This window comes from Populus alba, chromosome 17, assembly GCF_005239225.2.
Source record: "Populus alba chromosome 17, ASM523922v2, whole genome shotgun sequence".
In the NCBI taxonomy this organism is placed as follows: domain Eukaryota; kingdom Viridiplantae; phylum Streptophyta; class Magnoliopsida; order Malpighiales; family Salicaceae; genus Populus; species Populus alba.
The window spans coordinates 13,204,664-13,218,025 of record NC_133300.1 but is presented as its reverse complement, the minus strand read 5'-3'; the positions used below and the strand labels follow the sequence as shown (position 1 = coordinate 13,218,025).

The following is a 13,362-nucleotide window of genomic DNA, read 5'->3' as shown; positions in this document are numbered from 1 at the left end:
TTTTCACCATGATTACAAACCATGATCTGGGGTTTTACTGTACATGGCTACCGTTCGCCCAGACTTGAAAACCATTGTGGACTGCATGCACTGTTCCCTCACAGTGTAGTTTCCACTTTCCACTGCTGTTCAGGTCTAGAGAATATTAAATTGGTTATTTAAGTTTTGATTTTTTTGCATAATCAGTCCACGCATTTTTAGATATTTATGTTTTGATCCTAAGATTTTATTTTTATCATGTCCAATCTCTAAATATCATAGTTTTGAAGCCCGGTCCGACGGGTTGACTCGGGACCGGGCCGATCCAGGGCTGAAACCGGGCTGGATTGAAGAAAAAATAAAAGAAGAAAAAACCCGGTGTGACCTGGCAAGATCCAGTCAAGACCCAGCTGCAAACCTGTTGACTTTAATTTCTTTATTATTATTTTTTACTAAAACGATGCTATTTTAATTTTTAAAAAAATTAACTCGACCAACCCGGCAATCCGGTTAAGACAATTTTAAATTTGGGTCTTAGACCGGTCAGGTCTTAAAAATATGTTAAATATTGAGAGAGAGGAGATAGTAATTTGCAGGGGGGGGAAAAGATACGAAGGTACAATTATCGGAAAAGAGAGAGGAGAGAAAAATCTTTTGATCAACTATATTTGGGTCATGAAAATGTCGATTTTAGTGCAATAGGTTTGTTTTAGAGAATGGACTTAAATGTAGGTAGTTTTGTGACCAAGCCAAAAAGAATAGATGAAAGCCTGGTAAGTTTATTTTTAATTTGTTTGATTTTTTTTAATTGATTGAAAGGTGTTTTGAGATTCAAAATAAGATTATGGAGGTCCTTTTGATATTTTGAATTTTTTTAAAATGAAAACGAGTTGAAATTTAAGTTTTAAAGTTCTAATAACTCCGAATTTTTTTATTTTTTTTTGTCACCGAAGAATTTATTGTTCACCAAGATTAAATATTATCATTTGGGAGTTTAGTGTACATGGCTATTGCTCAACTAGACTAAAAATCACTATGGACTACATTGATTGAGTGTTCTAAGATTTGAGTGTTTTGGGAGCTTTACATGCTGAAAAATGTATATCAATGCCTGTGAAGTTTTTTTTTTTTTAATCAATTTGATTTTGATTTTATTAATTGATTAGAGAGTGTTCTAAGATTGGAAGTAGAACTATTGATGTTTTCTATTACATTTTTTAGTATTTTTAGGTAAAAATGGGTTAAAATTTGAATTTTAAGTTCTCAAAACTTAAATTCAATTTTAAGCCTTTTTGTTTTTGAAAAAAATATAATTAAGCATGTGGACCTGGCCCTTTTCCTTTTAGGCGAGGCATACCGAGGTAGTCCTTTGAAGCCTAGACACAGCTGGGCTTAATTCTTTTAACCCATCACCTTTTTTTATTTTTTAATTAATTGTTCATTTTTTTTAATTTTTATAATAAATTTATTAAGATGGTTTTTTAATTCATCCTTTTTTAACTTGATTATTCAATCATTTAAAAAAAAATATTAGACTTTTATAGTAATATTAAAAAAAATTATAAATAATTATATATGAATCATTATGCAAAAAATTAAAACATTTCCTTATGAATATTAATTGAGCATAATATATATATATATATATATATATATATATTATTTTTTTAATTGTGATTTCTTTATATACTTTTCTCAAATTTATTATTCTTTTTTTTCCTTATAGTAATGTAAAAAATATTGAGAGATTATTTTCTTTATTTCTTTGAATGAAACCTATTTTTAAGATCATGGAGAATTTTTATTTTAAAAAAATATTTTTTAAAAGTAGAAATATATTTTTCATCAAAACAAAAAAGAAAGGGTTTCTTAAAGAGTTATATTTTCCTCTTTAATTTCAATCATTGGAATTTTTATGAATTTTATTTTTATTAACTTGTGTTTTATTCAATAAACTATGATACTAATAAAAATGATATTATTTTTATAAAAATAAATACATGAATAAGAAAATAGAATTTTATAAAAAAAAATATTTTTCTCCACAATGGATTTTGCAAGAATATTTTTATTTTAATTGCCATAAAATTCGATAATTGTTTTTTAAAAGAACCCCATGACATCATATAGACAAAACAAAATAGTATATTACACTATAAACTAAAGGAAAACGTTGTTTTCTTGTTCATTTTAGTGTGGATATTATGACTCATGCACACTATGGACTACAAAAGTATGACATGCGTGGCCTTCACTTCTTTTTTTTTTTCAGTGCTCGAAAAATCAATTTGATTCCTTAACTTTTTCTTCCTTTTAATTTTGTCCAATAATGTTATGTTCTAGTTTTAAGCCTCCTAGTTTGTTTTGAATCAAGTGATACATTGTATTCCCTACATAAAAATGTAACAGTGTCAAAGATGCTCGATTCTGAAAATAAGATTGAACTTTATCAAATTAAAAAAAAAAAACAAAAAAAACAAGAGGAGCCAAATTTGGCGAAGAAATAAAAAAACAACATTTTTCCATGTTTTATTATTCCCAAGGTGTGGAAAATAATATTTTGATCCCTAGTTTTTTTTTCATTTGTTTGTCCCAAAATTATGGATGCTTCATGTTTCAATCATGAAATTTATTTGTCTTATATTTCAGTTCTTAGAATTTGAGAGGGGAATTAATTGCTAAAAAATTAGAGAAAAAGAGAATGTTCATTCATCCATATTCCAACTATTAAAAAAAAAATGATATTGATATCAATAAGGGTTTTTTTTTTGATAAAGAGAAATCCATTAAGGTGTTTCTTATCATTTCTATCATTAGAAAAAATGGATCAAGTTCAAGAAATTTTATTGAATTCAGCTCTATTTTGGGTTTCTTTACAGGTTTAAGTTTAAGCGTGTATTAGGGATGAAAATAGGTTTATTAAGATCTTTTAAGTGTTTTTTTTTTTTAAATAGTTGAAAATAAGTTTTTGGAGTCTCAAAAATCAACTTCTAATTTTCTAACCACTGAAAAATCAACCAATAAGCAACACATAATCTATTTTGTTTATTGTGATTATCAATTATTAAAATTTTAGACCGTATCTATTGATTATATTAACTTTTTGTATATATAAACAATAAAATATATATATGAATTATATTGTATACATTAAAAATCCAATTAGATATCTCTGATGTCATTCTTAAAGAGTATAAATTTATTACTCTCAAATACCATCTTCAAACTTAGAAAATTTTCAACTATGAATCTTTTTATAACGACAACTTCAACCTAATTTTTTTTGTCAAAAGCTTTCTAGAGAGTTTTTGCATTCTTGGTTGAATTATACATATTATATTACGTTTTGTTTAATTTATTTAAAATGTATTTTTTTCAAGTACAAAATCACTACGATTCCATACATTCAAAGCTACCATAATAATAAAATTAAATTTATTATTTGACAACTTTAATATTTTTTCCTACAAGAACTTAATTAAGTACGAGGTGGGCATATAAATAAACATTTTATATTGTTACCATTTAAAGTTCATTCTATTAGACTTTCTAGGTTTTTCACTATGCACCTTCAACGGTGATGGTGGAATTTTTATTATCAAAATAGTATTTGTTGAAGCAATATTGTTTGGAAAAATCAATTCTCAAGTTAAAAATATGATATAAATTATAAAAAAACATCCATTAATATTTATAAATAAATATTTTGGCTTTACAATAAGCAAGTAATATAAACAATAAAACTTGTAATAAAGCAACTTAAGTAAACAAAAGTATGAAATTATGGAAGATAAAATAAACACATTAAAAACTTAAGTGTTTTTTAACAAGCAACATATCATTATAAAATATTTAAGCATGTTAAGAAAAAAAAACTATCATAAACAAAATAATAATTCACTTCTTGAAAAATATAAATCAATAAAATATATAACATGCATCAAAACATCAAAATTGCATGAAAAATAATTTTAGAATATAAACTATAAATTTAAAATAAAGATATATAACGACCTTAAAAAATTAAACAAAGGAATAGAAAAATCATAACAAACCAAAATGTTATAGATTAAAATTAAACCTATATGTGAGAACATAACAAATTCAAACAAAGTTAAATTATAACTTAAATTTTAATGATACTAAAAACCTCTTTCACAATTAATTTATGTTATTTTTCTTTCATAAGATAAACTACACAAAGGCTAATATAATAATAAAGCCTTAAGAAGTTGGTAAATATATTAGACTAATAAACAAAGATGTTTAGTTTATCATAACAATAGCATACACAAAATATAAAATTATTCAATGAAAGCCTAGAGTGCATGAAATTTTAAATCTATAAACATGTAAAAATAAAAGCTCAAGACATGCATGCTTTCAATATAACTATAACTATAATAATAATAATAATAATAATAATAATAAAACAATTACCAGCATACATACAAAACATAGATTCAAACTTACAATTGATATACTAACAATAAAATTAACTAAGCTTAAATTAAAATAAAAAAAATACTTACTTGTTGAAGCATTTTAAAATAATAAAATTTTTGTTATTGTGAATGATGAATCATTTATCTTCAAAGTTTTATTGCTTCTCATTTGTTCAATTACGATGTTTACAATATGTCTTCTAAGATTTCAACAACATAACTTTGATTTAGATGCAATTCTAAATGAAGATATTTGAACCAAAGTAAAAAGACTCCACAATAATATAACTACTTATCAATAATACTAAATGTTTAAAATTATAAAATGCTAATTGGTTATTAAATTTTAAGAGTTAACAAAAATTCACATTTTTAACCATTGATGTTGTTTCAAGGATTTTTCTTTAGAGAAAGGCAAGGAAATCCACTACCATTTATTACCCTAACAATTGATAAATAAATGTTGAAGTTAAGAGATTGAGAGGGGATGAATTCATATTATTAGATTAGTAATCTATAGGGATTGTCCTTTTAATTGGGTTCTTTTTCACCATTTTTTTTTATTGTTAATTTAACTACCAATTTACTAAGAAAAGACAATGGCTTGGTAATTGAATTTTATATGGAAAATTTGACTTGTTTTAGGTAAACAAAATTTGTTAAAAAACTCTCAAAACACAAGAGAAAAAAAAAAAAAAACAAACAAACCATGGGTTATGATTCAAAGATGTATAATATTCTGACAATAAGCCTAAAAAACATTGTATAAAATAAAAACATTAGATCTTAGTCTAACTAAATTATTCCAAAGTGCAAGCAATTTCTATATCAAATGGATCTTTGTATTCATATGGTAAGAAAAAAAAAAGAAAAAAAATGTAATTTCATCTATATCTTTGATGATTTAAATTTTGTTTTGAAAAATAAAAAGGGTAATATCAAAGATCGATTTCCTATTAGTTCCATTTAGGAAGGCAACTTAAATTTGACTTAACAGACTGAAAATGCAATAGGATATCTTCAATTATTCATAGGTTTGAATATTTTTTTTTATATAAAATATTACTAAATATGTCATTTTAGGTGCAAGAACATTTTACATACCATATTTTCTTTCATTATAGTTTATTTGTTGTCCATGATGGTTTAAAATAATAATGAAAAGATAAAACTATCTATGTTTATTAATAATCCAAGTCTGATTTTAATTTTAAAAAGATGTTTAAAAGTATGATAGTGGTTGTTTTTCAAAATATTTTTTGTTCAGAAATGCATCAAAATAATATATATTTTTATTTTTTTAAAATTATTTTTAATATCAATACATCAAAATGATATGAAAACATAAAAGAATATTAATTTTTTAAAAAATATTTTTAAAATAAAAAATTAAACATGATCTAAATTATGCTAAAATAGATGGTGCGAATAATACATATATTTTTGATGGGTTTGTATCACTTGTTAAGGAATGAGTTTGAATTTCTATATTTGAGAAGGTTTTTTTTTCCTTATCGAATTAATGTCAGAAAAACAATCTTTTTGGCTTCTTTGATTTGAAATCTTTCCTTTTCTATAATGAGGCTAATAAGTTTGCTCAGGTCAATTTTATGATTTTTTTTTTTGCTATTTCTAGATTTTAACCATTTGATTTATTTTTTTTTTTGTTTATTAAAGCTTTGAAAAATACTAATTTTTTTGTTTATAAATTTTTGTGTGATTTCTGATATGCTCTAGGTTTATGAGCTACTTTTCAGTCGCTTTCAAGTATTGAGATTCGAGTAATGTGGTATTGGATATGTTGATGTTTTTCAAGTAAAGTTAGCTCTGTAATTATTGGTTGATATTGAAATAAAAAAATAATGAAAGAAAAAAATATAATATTTTGCTCTAAAATATATTAAAATAATATTTTTTTTATTTATTAAAAATTATTTTTAATATTAATATATAAAAATATTTAAAAAATATTAATTTAAAATAAAAAAATAAAAAAATTTAAATTTTTTTTAAAAGTGTGTTTTTACAACGTAAGAATAAATAAGATTGACAACAAAATTTTTTAATTATTTATAAAGATATTTTGGATAATAGCAAATTTATAGTATTTTATATTTTTTTTATTGATTCGGAATATCAATAATTCAAAATATATTATAAAATTAACTTAATAAATAATAGGATATAAACAGTAATAAATAAAAAAATATATATATTCTCAACCTAAAAAAGACATAATATTTCTTAATAATTCTCCGTTTTTTTCCTTAATAATTCTCCTTTTTAATATCCCATCAACTCGTCCACATAAAAGTTTTTGTATAAAAAAAAGGTTTAAACTTTAAAGTCAATCAAACCTCTCTTTTTTTTTTTTTTTTGTCTTTCCTTTTTTGTCAAAATTTGACATCTTGAATTTGCCAGAGGAGGTAAAATTGGTGGAAGGTGCAGCTCCTTGTCTTCACCTAACCCCAATTTGACATCTTCCGTTTCCAACAACCACGCCCAATCAAACGAGGAAACCTTTTGTCTATATACAGTTGGCTTTCGGCTTTTTTTGGGCTTTAAAGTTTAAAGCTTTCTCTGTATATCGCAACTTTGCAGGTCTATTTGGCCGGTCATTCTCTCTCTCTCTCTCTCTCTCTCTCTCTCTCTCTCTCTTTCTCTCTATCTATCTATTATGGAGGCTAAGCTGTTAGGAGCTTCTTGCCCGGTTTTTCTAGCTTGTAAAGAATCAAGATTTTCAAGGGCTAATTATAGTTTAGGTCTCCAAACCGGGCAGAATGGCACAACTTTAAAAGTTAGCTGCCCAAACTTGACAAAGAGACGCATTCTATCAGTCCAAGCATCTGCTGTATCCATGGGGTAAAGACACAGTGATCCTTTTGCTTAAATTAGTTAACGTGTTCTTGATTAGTAGTTTCATGTTTTCTTCTGGTTTTGATTTTGCCCTTTTTTGTTGCTATTTTTCTTGTTCGTTTTCTGTTTTCTGGGATTGTTTTTTGGGCTGTTTTGTTCAAGAATCTTCAAGTTTTGAGGGTGCGAATGGATGATATTTATCACAAATTGGACTGTATGTTTTTGCCGTTGAATTTCTTGCTTTTGGAATTGGGTTGGTGGCACTGTATCTTTATAGTATGTAAGTTGGCATTATTTCTTATGATCTATGGATTCACAAGTTAATTTCCACCACCTACATATTACTTTGTATTGTGTTTCCGTTCTGAATTATATTTTTTTTAACCAGCATTCTAAATTCTTGTTGATTTATTGAACAAATCAATTTTTTTTTAATGTGTAGTATTAATATTGTTATTATTGTGTTAGTTGCTAAACCTACCAAAAAAGAATTCTCTTATTGATTTGGGTTTAAGAAACTGAGGCTAGAATATGTGTGCGCTTGCAAATACAAGCATGTGTGTAGGTTACAAAATCAATATTGAAAGTAAGCTGAATGGCTAGCTTAGGTAATCGGACGAGCTCCATTCTTCTGATAAAAGTTGGAGAGTTGGAGAAATTTCATGTATATTTTCTCATTAAAAGTAGATAAACTAATGCTTTTTTTTTTTTTGTTTTTGATAACTCACTGATATGCACAAATGTAACAAACAGTGCAAAGTGCAAACTTGCACGAATTTTCTCTTTCTTCAATTTTTTCCCCACCAAAGTATAGGGTTAAGATTTCCTGTGATTGAACCTGAATATTTCACAGCACTGCTTTCTAAAGCTAGAATTGTTTCTGTTTTGGACACATATTGTTGCTTTATATTGAAGGGCCTGATGCATGTCAACTTCCAACTTGTTATTTGCCAGTCAAGTTTTGAAAGTAGTTTTCATCATTTCTGTAGGCTGACAAAGAAGAAAAGGGTGGACATCAGCGAGAATTTGACCCTAGATAACATCAGGAGTTCCTTGATTCTGCAAGAGGATAGTATAATATTTAGCCTCTTAGAGAGATCCCAATACTGTTATAATGCCAGTACCTATGACCCTGAGGCTTTTGCATTGGAAGGTTTCCATGGTTCTCTGATAGAGTTCATCCTTAAGGAAACTGAAAAGCTACATGCTCAGGTATGTTGAACTTATTCCTTTTAACTTCTGGGAAAGAAAGAAGATATCAATTAGAGAATTCATGAAGTTTTCTTGAATTGTATCTGGTCATTAGCTTGGCAGATACAAGAGCCCTGATGAACATCCTTTTTTCCCGGATGACTTACCTGAGCCAGTGTTGCCACCCTTGCAGTACCCACAGGTATGACATGTGTAAATACATTCTGTAGATATATTATTAGCTGTCGTTTCCAAATTTACAATTTTATTATGCCATGGATCAAGCTCCCACTTAACATATTTATCTTTCAGTTTGATGATTTCTTTCAATTTAGGAGGAACTGCGTGTACTGTGATTGACACAGTGCAATTTTGGAACTGATTATTTAGCTGATATATTGTGAGGCTTGTGCCATAAAAACTCACTGCATTGTTTTCTCTTGCTATACGCAACAAAATGCCATCTAATTCTGAAATTAAGACCAGTTGTCAGATGTGGATTTTAATTTTTGCTTGAGCATAAGAAAAAAATTCTGGCATGTTAACTTCTTTTTTAAAAAAAAAACAATTGAGCACTCTATCCCTCTCTCTTGCTGCATGTTCAGATTTTACTTTTGTCTATTTTCTTTTACTTCCTCTTCAAACCTGTTCCTTCCTTGCCACACAGGTACTACATCCCATTGCTGATTCAATAAATATAAATAAGACAGTATGGGACATGTATTTTAGAGAACTTATTCCTAGATTGGTCAAAGAAGGAGATGATGGCAATTGTGGATCAACAGCTGTTTGTGACACAATCTGTCTACAGGTATGCCTTTAACTAATTAACTCTGGGCTGCTCTTAATACTACTGTGATACTTTCAAATCTCAACCTAGACAATTTATTCTTTGTCAACCTAAGAGATTACAAACTGTTTTCTTGATCGTCCTTGATGCTTTAGTTCTCGTTTCTTTATGTGAACTTTCTCTTTATCTGGTTAGTGATACATGTACCCTGGGAAGATATTGTTAATAAATTTGTTATTTTTTGAATGGGGCTAAGATTCTTAATTGGAAATTGCATTTGACTCATTCTAGTGGTCTACTCTTAAGAGATCTACTATTAAAGTAAGTCTTCCTTTGCTGTTTAGACTCTTCCTGGAGTTAATGAGGTAGATAAATGTAGTTGATTGTATTTGACTCCTGAACCAAAGTTGTTTTTCTACTATCTAGCTGTTCTTGTCCTTGATGAACGGTGAGCTTCTCTCCTGTCACAACTTGACCTTGCAAATATGTGTATTTATTTATGGTTCATTTCATGCAAGGAGCTGGTCTTATCTTTAACCTAACTAAAATCCTTATCACATTCCCTCCATATATATGGTTATTGCTGATGGGTATTAAACAACATGAGTCATATTTCTAGGACAGTGAAGCATATGTTATCAGCACTCATTCCTCTGAATCAGTATTAAAAAGCACCTCCTCTGATGGAGCTGTGTCAGCATTCTCACAAACTATGTTATTAACATAAGAGGTGACTCGTGAGGGCTTAATTATTTTTTCAAGTAGTCAAAAGGTGGCATTTGATGGCACAATTGCTAATCAGTTTATGGCAATGTGCATTACATGGCTTGGAATGCTAATGGAGCAAATTTTGCTAAAATTGAGTTTCCAAAGTTATCTCTAATAGAAAGCTTTATTCATCAGCGGATAAAATTTGGATTCATATCCCTTTTCGTTACTTTGTGCCTCTTGCATGTCTTTTCTGAAAGAATTAGATTTCTCGTATATTCTCCAACTTGAGGGATATCTAATCTGTACAAGCTTAAAGGGGAAAGAGAAGATAAAAAGAACAGATACCTATTCATGCAGTTCCATGTTTGGCTGAAATTTGGAAGAAAAAGAATCTGTTTCTACAATTTTTCAGAACTCTTCAAGTTTCTGGTGCATATTTTTAACTTCATTGGGCTCTGATGTGAATATGGTTGTGTAGCAGCACTTATCAACTGCTATGTTCCCAGCTGTGTCCAATTTAGCCCAAAAGCTTGTTATCCTCCCAATTCTTATTTATAATGTAATCTCATGATGGTAAACGAACAAACTAAAAACATGTTTTTGTAAATGATGTTAAAGAACTATAATTTGTCTCAACTGAAGCATCTCCTCTCTCTTATGGATTACACTTGGTAACTCTTTAGTTGACACGCTTATGCATTCTTGTGATTTCAGGCTCTCTCAAAAAGAATCCATTATGGAGAATTTGTAGCAGAGGCTAAATTTCGGGCTTCTCCAGATGATTATGAGGCTGCCATTAGAGCACAAGTTGTTACTGCATGATCCTTTCTTTAACTTTTAGAGCGAGCAGCTCACAATGTAATCTTCTGTATTCTCATCTTGGTGTGGTGTTCATAATTTTCAGGACAGCAAAAGACTGATGGAAATTCTGACATACCCAGCAGTTGAAGAGGCGGTAAAAAAGCGAGTTGAGATGAAAGCTAAAGCTTTTGGGCAGGAAGTGACGATGGAAGGAGAAATAGATGGAACTGACCCGGTGTACAAGATACAACCAACCCTGGTTGCTGATTTATACGGTGAATGGATCATGCCACTGACGAAGGAGGTTCAAGTTCAGTACTTGCTAAGAAGGTTGGATTAAGCTTTGGCAATGGCGGTAAAGCGCACATTCTCTGATTGCTTTGATATTCGTTTTTGTTTTCTGTAATTATAATTGCATGAATAAGGGCATCATGTAACGTGGGAAATCAGCCACCACATTTGCCACTTATTTGGAGACGTGCATCGAAGAACATGGCCACTGCATTAAATATGAAGCAAGTTTTGCAATTTTGGTTGCATCTTGTGCTCAGAAACTTGATATGAAGCTTGAGTAATTCACGGTGTTATAAATTTAGTGATTTAATTGGAAAGTGGGAAATGTGTTGATTGGTTATTCGATGAGACCTCAGTCCATCAGAAGGATCCACGCTTCAACCTGCAACGGTAACCTCATCTAAAAGGATCCAAAGCGGTCACCACCTTTACCTTGACAAGGACCACAATATATTTTTATATTTTTTTAAATTTATTTTTAATATTAAGGCATTAAAATAATTTAAAAATATCTAAAATAATTAATTTAAATTAAAGAAATAAAGAATTTTTATGTATTTTTAAAACCAAGGCTTGACTCTAGTTATAGTTTTTAATAATTTTAATATAATGATATTGAAAATTAAAAAAATTCTACAAAAAATAATTTTAAAAAATACAGTATCTCACACACAATATCAACAATAAAGGCACCAGAGGCCAGCAAAGAAATGTTTTATAAAATTTTTTTTTTTTTTTTTTCTTAAAAAAAGACCACCCACCCAATAAAAGGCCTGAAAGTCTAAGAAAATTGTATGGTGGACAAACGGGATCTTAGATAGCCACAAATTTTTTTTTTAATTTTAATACTATAATGCATGGCAATCCATGGTGTATGTTGGCAGGGACATAGTGGAATCCACAAAATTTGTGAGTTCGTTTTCCATTTGGATTTGAATTTTGTTGGCATTTTAATTTTTACGGATAACTAAAAAAACCTAGTTTATTGATTTCTTCACTTTTTCTCTGTTCATTTAAAAATTACATTTTACTTTTGTAATTAACAAAACATTTTAAATTGGATGAAATAACTAAATTACTCTGTTATTCCAATAAACAAACTAGATCAAATATCTTAACTTAATAATATCAAGAAATAAATTCATATTATAAAACCATAAAATTCAAGAAACTTGTATTATTGATTGACCTAGTTTGATTTTTTTATTTATAAATGTTTAAATATGTCTTGCTTTTTTTTTTCTTGTTTTGTTTTTTTTATAAGTGAGTTAGATGAACTTTGTGTTGAGTTTTAGATCGATGAAAATTGTGCTTTTGTTTTAGTGAAGAGAGAAAGGAAAGATATGGTATATGTAGCTTTCAATTTTAGGGTGATGGATGGTGAAAAAACTCATATCAAGCACTTTAAGTGTTTGTTTTAATTTTTGTGGTTGGGATTGTGGTTGGGTACAATCTATTTATGCACAAAACTCAACCATAAAAGGCTAATTTTTCTTATTTTTTATAGTTTTTTTAGTGGGTCTCACACTCAAATCTCAACCTTCACCTCTAATACAAACACACACTTAACGTAAGATAGCTTAGATAATAGTGGTATGAGTGTTGTGATTTCAAGCTTATATGATGTAATATAAATCCATAATGATCACCAAATAATTATTTAGAGATACCAATTAGATTTATTACAAGGTATAAAAATAAAAGGATTTAAGAGGAATTAATCAGGCTAATTCTGGATATTTGGATGAATAAGTTATAAATTCACTAAACTAAACCTTTATATATTGTTTGGTCATATTTAAAGCTACATATAGAATTTTGTTGAGATTCCAGTTGGGTTGAAAACTAGATATCTCAAATTTTTTATTCATATTTGATAAGTTAAGTAACTCATTCAAACGAGAAAAAAATAACATATTTGAAATCAAAATTTTAAATTTATCAACAAACAAGAAAATTTGAAAAAGAATTGTTTTCTATATAATTTGTGATTTTAGTAAAAATTTATTACACGTGAAATCTTTATTTTTGCAAGGATTCTTTACTTTTAAGAAGATCAATACTAGTGCCATGCATTCCATCGATTCATAATTTTAGTTTTTTTTTTTTTAATTTTATTACTTGGATTTGTGGATATAATTTTTTTATTTTTTCTAATGTTATCTTTCATTATTGAATCCCTGGAGATTGATGATCAGTACTTTTTTTTTTTTTTGGTCATTAATGTTTTTTTTTTTTAAATATACTTGCAGCACTTTATCATCATTTTTTTTTATATGCTTTTGAAAGAATAAG

At 28.1% G+C, this 13,362-nt stretch overlaps 1 protein-coding gene across 1 annotated transcript; it reads left to right on the top strand.

Annotated features, from left to right (window-relative positions):
* Window positions 1-6,829: 6,829 nt before the first annotated feature.
* LOC118049546 (chorismate mutase 1, chloroplastic) lies at window positions 6,830-11,312 on the top strand. The gene is made up of 6 exons (XM_035059567.2): window positions 6,830-7,286; window positions 8,270-8,492; window positions 8,587-8,673; window positions 9,139-9,282; window positions 10,687-10,779; window positions 10,877-11,312. Exons 1-6 carry the CDS (start codon window positions 7,102-7,104, stop codon window positions 11,111-11,113), a joined length of 969 nt encoding a protein of 322 aa, XP_034915458.1. The 5' UTR covers window positions 6,830-7,101; the 3' UTR covers window positions 11,114-11,312.
* The last annotated feature ends 2,050 nt before the right edge of the window (window positions 11,313-13,362 follow it).

Coding starts and splice junctions, on each gene's coding strand:
- LOC118049546 (XM_035059567.2), top strand. CDS start 7,102: ATGGAGGCTAAGCTGTTAGGAGCTTCTTGCCCGGTTTTTCTAGCTTGT. Junction 7,287..8,269: donor GCATCTGCTGTATCCATGGG/GTAAAGACACAG, acceptor TCATTTCTGTAG/GCTGACAAAGAAGAAAAGGG. Junction 9,283..10,686: donor GTGACACAATCTGTCTACAG/GTATGCCTTTAA, acceptor TTGTGATTTCAG/GCTCTCTCAAAAAGAATCCA.